Source organism: Botryllus schlosseri, chromosome 5, assembly GCF_051294905.1.
Source record: "Botryllus schlosseri isolate E-star chromosome 5, Bs_hap1, whole genome shotgun sequence".
Lineage (NCBI taxonomy): Eukaryota > Metazoa > Chordata > Ascidiacea > Stolidobranchia > Styelidae > Botryllus > Botryllus schlosseri.
This window is the reverse complement of record NC_137240.1, coordinates 27822048-27832300: the sequence shown is the minus strand read 5'-3', so window position 1 is coordinate 27832300 and position 10253 is coordinate 27822048. Positions and strand designations below refer to the sequence as shown.

Genomic DNA, 10253 nt, shown 5'->3' with positions numbered 1-10253 from the left:
GTACAAAGCTACGAACGTTACTGCCCAGCAAACACTAGATGTCTTTTGAACCTGTCAGGATATCTTATTCTTGTCCAGCCAGGTTCAAATCATATCTTGTGCATGCTTTGTGCTGAAGCACGACTTAAATATATCTTTTTCATCTCCAGTCATGTTCAAATCATATCTTTGTGCAAACCTTGTGCTGAAGCACGACTTAAATATATTTTGTTCTTGTCCAGTCAAGTCCAAATCGTATCTTGTCCATACCTTGTGCTGAAGCACGAATTAGCTATATCTTTTTCTTGTCCAGTCAAGTCCAAATCATATCTTGTCCATACCTTGTGTGCTGAAGCACGACATCAATATATCTTGTTCTTGTCCAGTCAAGTCCAAATCATATCCTGTCCATACCTTGTGCTGAAGCACGACTTAAATATATCTTGTTCTTGTCCACTCCAGTCAAGTCCAAATCATATCTTGTCCATACCTTGTGCTGAAGCACGACTTAAATATATCTTGTTCTTGTCCAGTCAAGTCCAAATCATATCCTGTGCATACCATAGCAATTTGCAACGTAGCTACGTTGTAAATTGCTATGTGCATACCTTGTGCTGAACCACAACTTTTCTTGGCCAAATTTTGTCGAATGCTGAAAATATATTTGTTAGGAATATCAAATTCGATTATTGCTTCCTATTATGGTAGAGTGGTGTTTATAAATGTACAGTAGATTATATTGAACTTTTACTCTCATGGGGCGATTAATCACCTGTGTCACTACCGTATGTTCCACCTAGTGTCACGCTCTTTCTTGCAATTTTGCAGACTAAAATTTAATATCATATTAGCCCGCATCCTCGCGCTCCGCCACCTCCGCTGCTTTCGGTGGTTGGGTTGTATTTGATTGGAATTGGTCGGTTCCCAAATTTTGGAAGGAAATTTGAAAGTCCGCAGAATCCGGCTGGAGAATTTCCGGTTCTGCGTCCAAAAAACTTCTGCCAAAATCATGATATCGTATTTAAGATTATAATTAAGAATGTTGCCAAAACCCGACTGTCGAAATAAATTCAGAATCCGCATCCAGTCCGGCTGAAATCCTGCTACGACTCCGGCTTCTGATCCGGAGTGTAAACGAGAGGCCATTTCTCCCTTGCGAGTTCACATAAGTTTCGGCGCGAAATACTGGCAGACAAAGCGCTCTCGTAATGGCGGCTTACAGCTACGCAGTCGTATGTTAGGTTTAGTTGCGTTCTGGAATTAATCGTGGTAAATTAAGGCTCAACCAACCATAATCCTTCAGAGGATTACTGAAAACTGAACTGTAGATGGTAATTTATATAGCCTATGCTCGATACGAAACATAGGTATATAGTGTATGGTGTAATGTCACAAAGTATAGAACTTGGTTTGCACTTTTGCGAATATCATATAAGCTATTGTGACAGTGCTGGATTATATAATATCATCAGATGGTGGTCGCTAAAATCATTCATTGTGATCGAATGTTCTTGTACTTTTGTCTATAATAGTGTAGTGGGAGCTCAGCTACAACGTGGTAATGCCCAGATATAAAATAAGACGGGGGAAGCACAGACGTAGGCAGTACCAGAAAGAGTGGATACGGTTCAAGCGAGCTAGAACCGCCGATTTGACGGGACGGATCGTTTCATCATCATCAAGTGAAATATGACACGGGCAATTGGTCTCTGTACAAAATACGTATCAAATGCTCATCCAGTAAGTCAACTCATAATTTGTGAAGGTTTACCGTTACTAAGTACCAGTGTTGGGATGACTTGAATCATGACAAAAATGAGACTGTAGCATGTAGCTATACCAGTGATTCCCAACCGCGGCCTCGAGCTAGCCGTCTTGCGTCCCCCACAAAAATTTGGAGAAAATTTTATGATATAAAATAAAATTTATATTTACAAAATTCTCTTGCTTAGCTTGGAGTCTGGAGTTGTTAATTAGGATTGCAGAAAAGTTCTGAGTAGAGTGCTAACGTTATGTCACTACTGTATATAGGTATTGATAACTAATCTACGAATAGATGTACAACACGTGACTCACTGTTGAATACGCTGAGGCAAAACCCAGCAGCAGTTCTCCTCGATTTTACTCTATTTTGTGAACTTTTTATTGATCTAAAGCAGTCACGAATTCGTGCAGCCCCAACTATACTCTGAAATTCTAAATTTGGCCCTGACACCGGAAAAGGTTGGGAACCACTAAGCTATATATACAGTTACTTGCGTACAGTATTTCATTAGCAGTTCTACGTTTGCGTGTGCGATACAATATCGTTTTTTCAAGTTTGTGCGAGTTTTCAAATTTGAGTAATTCTAGATCTAGTTGCGCTGTTTAAAAATCCAGTAGTTTGATAAATCTGGAAACTTACCATCTATATATTATCCATCTGTTTTAGATTTATGGGTCAAGGCCTTTCGTGATATGAGGGCAGCTGCAGACAATAGTAGCTTGCCCTCCGCTTCAGATAAGGACCTACAACGGTTTAACCGAAAACGTCAGCCGCCAAAATTTTTTTCGACAATTCCATGTCATCTGATAATCAAGGTATAGCCTACACTGTTATTCTGCCTAATATGTTATACGCAGAAGTGACATATGTATAACTTTCATACTTTGTAGATGATGCTGTTCCTTCAAAGAAAAACGTAATCCAAGTATTCAGACACAAGGCATGCCTATACCAACTCCAAGAGGGCGGTCACCTCCTGATTCTGGCGATGAAAGTGTGACAAGCAAGAGTGCTCTTGTTAATGATGCTTCGAATGCAAGTTTGCCATCATCAAGTGCGGAGAGTGTTCAAGAACAGCATGATCCCAACATGGAATGTAGCGGCCAGTTGCAGGGAATCAACCAATGCAGTAAGCTCCTAACACTTTGATTCATTCTCGAATTTAAGCAATAGAGTCGCTCTATTTTCCAGACGATCCTTCATTTGTAAGCAATGTTGAACTGCAAAATTCTGACTGTCAACAACAAGGCCTATCACAAAGTAATGGTAAGTTTATCGCATATGATCAATCCAGTTTTCTTGTATTCAAATAATTTTTTAGCTCCTCCATGTTCTTCATCAACTCCAACATCTTCACACAGTGACCACTCTATTTCTTTGATGCGTAAAGACATCAAAGACATCAAGTTGCAGATGAACCAGATGATGGACCTCAGCTCCAAGCAGATGAACCAGATGATGGATCTAATTAAAGGTCACATCATCAACGACTCAAAAAATAAACACAGTACAACAGCCCCAATCTTGCTTGAAGATCTTATTGAAAACCCCTGTCAAACCGTATCTCAGCTGGAACAACTGGAAAAGAACTTGACTGACGGCGATTGCAAGAAGTCTGAACTGGTATGATTTTGTCGATTAGAGCAAACTTAGCCAGACTATCTAACCCAGAGGCAGGCAGCATACGGCCCGCGAAGTGATTTTGTCCGGCCCGCCGACAGTTTTCTGTCCTACATGATAATGCCCCGCCCCAGTTTGCCGAGATTCCCCACTAATTCCTTACTTCGTCAAATTTTAGTGCCAATGTTATTATATTGTACGTGTATGCGCAGCGTTGCGAGAGTGGAGCTTACGCGTAAGTTCGTTGAAGCGAGAAGACTTGCATTATCGGCATTGACGATGCAATCAAACCTAATGTGGTCTGTGGTAATCATGATTTTTGTCGACTACAATGGTCAGCAGGCTGATATTTCCTATTTTTGATTCCGTAACCGCCGACTTGTAGCACGGCACACTTCTAGGTTTTTGTAAGGCACCGCTTATGCCAGGGGCGCCAACTCAAAATGGGTTGCAGGCCACTTTTCGAATTTGGTAGAGGACGCAGGCCGCATGAATTCAGTATCGAGATTGCCTACATGACAATGTTATTCTCAAATCCACATTGTATTCGCCATTATCGGCGAGAAATGGCTTTGAAGTGACATTGCTGTCGTTAAAATACATTCATTAAATACGATATATTCCTTGTGGATAAATGGACGAATAATGCATCGATTCAGCAATCCGGTGCCCAAGTACTTAATTTTACTATATCCGGCCTGCCGACTGGAGAAGTTGTCCACCCTGATCTAACCTCTCGTCAAATCAACGTTCCATCAAGTTATTTGATGTTTATGCAGGCGCGTATCCAGAGGGGGGTTTGGGGGTATAATCGTCATTTATGCATGTACTTTACCATAATGAATTGATGCTATATTAGTGAATTGGGAAAATATCGAAACCCTACTTATTTTTGGGCTGATCTAGTTATTTTCATTCTGGTACACACCACTATCGTAAGGCAGAGCCATTTGTATTTTGTACTACAGGTATCTGCTTTGAAAGGACTTCGCGGTGAACAATTGGCTTCAACGGTCAGAAATATCATGACAAGCATAGCTGTAAAAGATGTGTGGCAATTGTTCAGCCTAAAAGGTCAAAGAAGCAAAAATGGACAAAAAAGAAGTTTTCAAAATTTTAATCTTTACAAGACTATTACACGTAAGTTGTTACTGATATTACAATCGAGATTACAAAACCCTCGATAACAATGCCTTCGAGAGCATTTTTACAGAGTGGAAGTATTTTGCTTTCCCTTCTTGTGAAAGATCATCGCCGCTAAATTGCAAATCGTTGCTGACCACACAGCCTTATAAGCCCTCGTTTGAAGTCATCTTCTACTGACATTGCCGACATGGCAAAATCACAAACAAGTGCGTTGATTGCGCAACTCGGTGTTGAGTCTGGAATGTTTTGAAATACCAATTTTGACACTATGGGGTGATCACATTCGAGAGAGATTGTTACCGCTGGCGGAGATTCCGATTTGCCGCATTGTTTTGTAATGCAGCCCCTGATCTACTTATATTATCTTTGAAGGAGCATGTAAAGTGGCTCATCCTACGGCCGAGAGTACAACAATTACAACCAAAGTGGGACGATTTCTAACTGTTATTGGAGCTTGCGAGGTAATTTTGTTTATGGATCTGACGTCTGTGTGACAGCTGCGTTCTTTATCATATCATTTGACAGTAAGTGAATCGTTGCTACCTCCAGGGCCGCTACCATTAATCTTCAGAACACTATACCAGTGGTTCCCAAACTTTGACGTGATGTAATTAAAAAGAAAATTATAGTCATTTAATTTTGTCAAAATTGTTGGTCTTGCTTGCATAAATTTTTGATCATCTCGTTACACTGGCTCAGATTTAGCGGTGGAACCAATGTCTCCAAAACTTTTGTGCCAATAATCCGTCACTCATTTCAAACTCCTTTCAATTCACATTTCTACACGGAAAGCAAGTTCATCCTCAACTGGTCGCATTTGTACCGCGTGGGGGGCTCAGATTGCTATTGCCTGACCCATGTTCCCTCTAAGCTGCACTGCGCACGTGCGCAATTGCACATTGCTTAGTTGGTCTCTGCGCACAGAAAAAATTTGAAGTGATGTCATTTTTTTTAGTCGTTATGCACTACTGTGAGTTGGTGAGTGTGTGCAGACTCGTCAAAAATTAGAGGGAGCATTGGGTCGGCTATTTCGGTGGCGAACAAGATGCATGGCAAATATGGCTCAATTCCAACGTGTAGATGTCAAATCATTGAGATACAAAATTAGGGATTTGAAACTTCGCTGGTATATATATTAGGTACATTTTACAGCTAGCTATAGTATCCCGTTCACCAAAGAAATGTTTGAAGCTGGCCCAGAACGATAACGATGAGTTATACGATCTTCCAGGGCCATCACACTCCAAACACCCAATTAGGGGAGCTCGGCTGAACCCAAAATTACTTTGTTTGTCGTTTGTTGAAGTAGATTTTTGTCGTGCTTTTCGCGATTTTTTGTCCCTGTAGGTCTACATTTAAATATGATTAGTAAGATAAAACGGTGCTTATAATAGAGAAATATGCAAATTGGTGGTGGCGATTACCACACATTGAAAAGGACTACGACTCTACTCTGTGGTAAGAGATGGGTCTCAAGAACATTTTCAAACCCGAAAATGGGCCACGGCCAAAAGATGGCTGAGAAGCCCTGGTTTATTAGCTTCTATATGTTGGAATTAAGCCAAATTTGGCGCGCAGAGTTAAATCGACAATTTCGTCGAAGTAGATGGTAAAGTTTGACTTGGCTGTCACATTCCACCAAGTTCGTCGTGACTTCCTAAAGACGGTTCGGAAACCGTGACTTGACATGACCGTCCCACATCACTCACAACCAAACACGTATAATGACTATTGCTCTACTGCTAATCAATCAAAGTAATCAATTCATTTATGTTATAGGACGACGATAAAGGAGAAAACAGGAGCAAGACTGTTATCGAGGAGGCAGAAGTATTGGCTGAAGTGATTGCACAGTTCTGTATCAAGGCCCAATTCTTGCTAACGTATTTTCTTCATCCATGTTTTTTTTTCGTGGTTTGTACTGATTTCATACAGAACAGAAAGCCATATATATGCTGATTTTTAAAATTGGCAATTAGTTTTCCTTCTGAACAAAAAGGCCTACCTCTTGCTGCCTACTTCTTGCTAACGTATGTTATGTCAGGGACTATTATTTTACCTTCATTCTTCATCCATTTTTATTCCAATTTTTCGTCGAGGTCTATTCAAGTGCATTTTTTTTGTATTTTGAACTGTCTTCGTCGAGGTCTAGTCCAGTGCATTTTTTTGTATTTTGAACTGGTACAATACAGAACAAAAAGCCATACATGATTTGTAAAACTGACGATTCGTATTCGTTCATGTGTGAAGTGCAGCATATAGCAGGTTTAGCCAACCAGGGTTCAGGGTAACACAGGGTCGAATTGTACAAAAAATATCTTATAGGATATCGTTGAGGATGTTTATCAGGATATCTTTGAGGATCTCCATCAGGATATCTTTGAGGATGTTTATCAGGATATCATTGAGGATGTCTATCAGGATATCTTTGAGGATGTCCTACAGGACATCTTATATATATCCATTTCTGTCGACAAATGTATATATTTTACACTTCATTGAAGGACATCTTTTGAACTCATGGAAGATGTTTAAAAAATATCTTTAATAAGTTTTGTGTTTGCTGGGTGGAAATAACACATTTCCGAATTCATGATCATCCCACAACAGTGCAATGAAATCGATATGGTCGAGAACATACCAAAGTATCTTTAATGCGACAGATAACAGGCATTACGTTCTTTGTGGTGGTATAAAAGGTACATATTTGGACTTCAACATAGTACATTTTGTTGTGACGTCATAATGAGTGATACTCGATTACTCGACTCGACTCGAAGCAAATTACGTGATTCAGAATCGAATCACTCAGGTACTCGATTTTGCCCAGCCCTAGTGGCAACCCTACGTTAGAATATACCCACCTCTACTGAATACACGTTCCACTGGTGCACTAGATGCAGGAATGGACAAGCATTTTTGAACCACACTGAAGAGCATTGGATACTCATTCTTTCTAGTCGCCGAAAAATGCAAAAAATCATCGCCTTCAAATCCACGCAAGAGCTTATCAGTCTAGCTCTTCCAAGCACTTGACCATCTGAGTCATTGCATTGGCTCTAATTAAACTTTGCTTCGATTGTTTGCTTGTATAATTGCAAAGTCTTGTATAATTGAAAAGTGTTGAGTACTTTGATTGCGGAGGATCTATTACACCTTCATTACTGGATCATTTTGTGCAATGCATTGCTAATATGTACCATTCATTGTCTGTTGTTTTTACGGCGGCATATCTGGTATCAGACGAGTGCATCGGAAGCAGTGGTGACAAATAGAGACGGCGGCAGAATTCGTCAGATGCGTTGATCTAGCCATTACGATTTGCAAATTTCTTCATCTTCAAGTCATATAAAATAAGCCGAGTCAATGACTTGGGTCGAGTCATGCGTAATGACTCGAGTACAAGTCGAGTCAATCCAAATAGTGACTCGAGTCGAGTCGAGTCATTTTCCCATTTCAAGAAAATGACTCGAGTCAAGTCGAGTCACAAAAAAATCGTGACTCGAGTCTGACTCGAGTCGAGTCATGACTCGAGTCATTACAACCCTGAGTTCTGCATCAGTTTAAAATCTGACGTTTTATTTATTTTACCAATGGACAACCCTTCAACATCTTGCTTCTTGAAATTAGGGTATAAAATCTTAATATACCTCGCGGACCGGTAGAAAAGTCGTCGCGGACCGGCACCGGTCCACGGAACACGGACCGGCGGTTGAGAACCACTGCCATAGGGTAGTGGTTCTCAAACTTTTTTAGACACGCCCCCTTTTTGATAGTGAAAAATTTCGCGACCTCTTCTCGTGATATTACGAAATATTAAAGAGATAAATCCGATTGCCAGCAATCCCAACGGATAGTTTGATGGCAATGAAGGTTACGGCTATTGATGGGAGAATCATCAAATATGAAATCTGGACAATAGACAATAGACTATAGCTGGAGATAAATCGCGCCGAGCGAAAAAATGTTTTCAGGTAACATCGGCTTCGCTCTCCATTCAGATGCTTTCGCGCCCACCACTTTGAGAACCACTTCTATATGGAATGGTCTTCGTCATAATTGAAATATTTTCTAAACTTTTCATCAAAACAATATTATTAAATCCTTTTGATGACGTCACAAATCTTAACCGCATAACGCTAAAAGCTAAAGTTTTCGAAAATCCAAATGCAATTTGCCGCAAATCTATACCTGATTGGCGAAAACGGATAACAGTTTTGGATTCAGCATCAAAAAGTACACTAAGATCCGTCAATACTTTAGTAACCTCAAAATTAACGCAACACAGTGAAATCGTATTTTTAAATATTTGAATTTAATTGTTTTTGTGCTTGGCATGATTTGTCAAAATAATGAGTTATAGACACCCATAAGAGAGGACAAATGCATCATGGCATCGTAAAAAATGTCGCGTTATAATATTCGCGTTATACACATATATATTCGTTATACACATATTGACTCGAGTCGAGTCATATCCGTATTTTGAGAAAATGCCTTCCGTTGGAACTGATCAATAACAATTTAAATATAATTATTCTTGTATCATAGTAATAGCAGTGATTCTTAACCTTTTTAGCGATCGTACCACTTGTGTTTTTAATAAAATTTCTCGTACCCCTGTCTACTTTCAACACAATTTCTGATGGTACCTATATTAAAATCAAAAATGCTATTCAAATGAAATCGCGCGCAGCGCAAAGAATATCTTTCAGTTGAATAAATTAGCCCCGAAAATAACACACTTTTTTGTTGGTTTGCAAAATAATTTCAATCTCTAGCATAATTACAGCCCGCGAATGGACTCGGACGCTGTGTTGGGATGACTCCAGTCATGACTTGACATGACTTGACTCGAGTCAACTTTTTCGTGTGACTTCACTTGACTCGAGTCACTTTGCAAAACTGACTTGACTTGACTCGACGTTTCAGAAATGCGGATTGACTCGGTGCAAAATTTACGAGTCAATTTCAAGTCATCAAGTAAACCATGTCGATTAAATCACCGTGTCTTATGTGTGTTCGGGTTGTTCGCGATACGGCAGTGTCACTAGCCGCAGAGCAGTGTTAAATTGACATATTTTGGATGCTATAGTCGAACTGCACTCGTTATAGAATGAATGCTAATTTAATTCTGATATCCAACTGTAGTTAGCCAAGGCTGTCTTCATAGGTCCAGCATAGCACATCATCGTGAGAAAATAAAATCTACTTTCATCCCTATTGGTTGACATTCAATAAATTAGACGCCCTTACTATAGTTACCACACACTCGACTGACAATCAATAATTCGACACCTCGAGCAATGATTCAAGTATTCACGCACAATGCGATCTATATTCTCCTGCAAGGATTAAAGGGAAAGCTTATCTGAAGAGGAACGAACAAATACAAATAGTTTTCGTGAGTAAAGTCCTAAAGTTTGTCAAATTTTTAAACTGCGGAATTACCAATTATATTGGTAGGCAGCAAAGCTCGGGTGACAGCAAAATGTGAGAATAAATCGCGAAGTATTTATCATAAACTGGCTACGACGAGAACCTTATTTGGATGGAATTCTTGGATTCTGAATTATTGAATTCCGGAATTGTCGAAGATTTCCTTGCTTTAGCGAAGTACTAGCACAGAACATAGCCGTATATGTAAAATGATTCGGATATATAGTCAGTAACCCGCGCGTTCTCACACAAAACGTGTCTTTGTTGAAATCTCAGAAATAACTTGAAGGAGAAAATTAACTGC

General features: G+C 39.7%; 1 protein-coding gene across 4 annotated transcripts; it reads left to right on the top strand.

The window, feature by feature from the left end:
* Positions 1-1347: 1347 nt before the first annotated feature.
* LOC145439910 (uncharacterized) lies at positions 1348-6734 on the top strand. 4 transcript variants are annotated; one of them, XR_013915388.1, is made up of 9 exons: positions 1352-1719; positions 2411-2559; positions 2635-2873; positions 2936-3010; positions 3066-3367; positions 4333-4504; positions 4883-4971; positions 6290-6609; positions 6657-6734. XR_013915388.1 is itself a non-coding variant. In XM_080317577.1 (8 exons), the coding sequence occupies exons 3-8, from the start codon at positions 2687-2689 to the stop codon at positions 6467-6469; spliced, it is 999 nt and encodes a 332-aa protein (XP_080173703.1). In that variant the 5' UTR covers positions 1348-1719; positions 2411-2559; positions 2635-2686; the 3' UTR covers positions 6470-6734. The 4 variants fall into 4 exon arrangements, 3 of the variants coding, with proteins under 3 accessions (XP_080173703.1, XP_080173702.1, XP_080173701.1); XM_080317577.1 differs by having other exon boundaries at positions 1348-1719; positions 2936-3004; positions 6290-6734; XM_080317575.1 differs by having other exon boundaries at positions 6290-6734.
* Positions 6735-10253: the final 3519 nt, after the last annotated feature.

What these genes read in the sequence shown, in the direction of transcription:
- LOC145439910 (XM_080317576.1), top strand. Translation starts at nt 2,687, where the DNA reads ATGCCTATACCAACTCCAAGAGGGCGGTCACCTCCTGATTCTGGCGAT. An exon ending in AGGCCTATCACAAAGTAATG is followed by an intron (nt 3,011 to 3,065) that starts GTAAGTTTATCG and finishes ATAATTTTTTAG; the next exon opens with CTCCTCCATGTTCTTCATCA. An exon ending in CTGTTATTGGAGCTTGCGAG is followed by an intron (nt 4,972 to 6,289) that starts GTAATTTTGTTT and finishes TTTATGTTATAG; the next exon opens with GACGACGATAAAGGAGAAAA.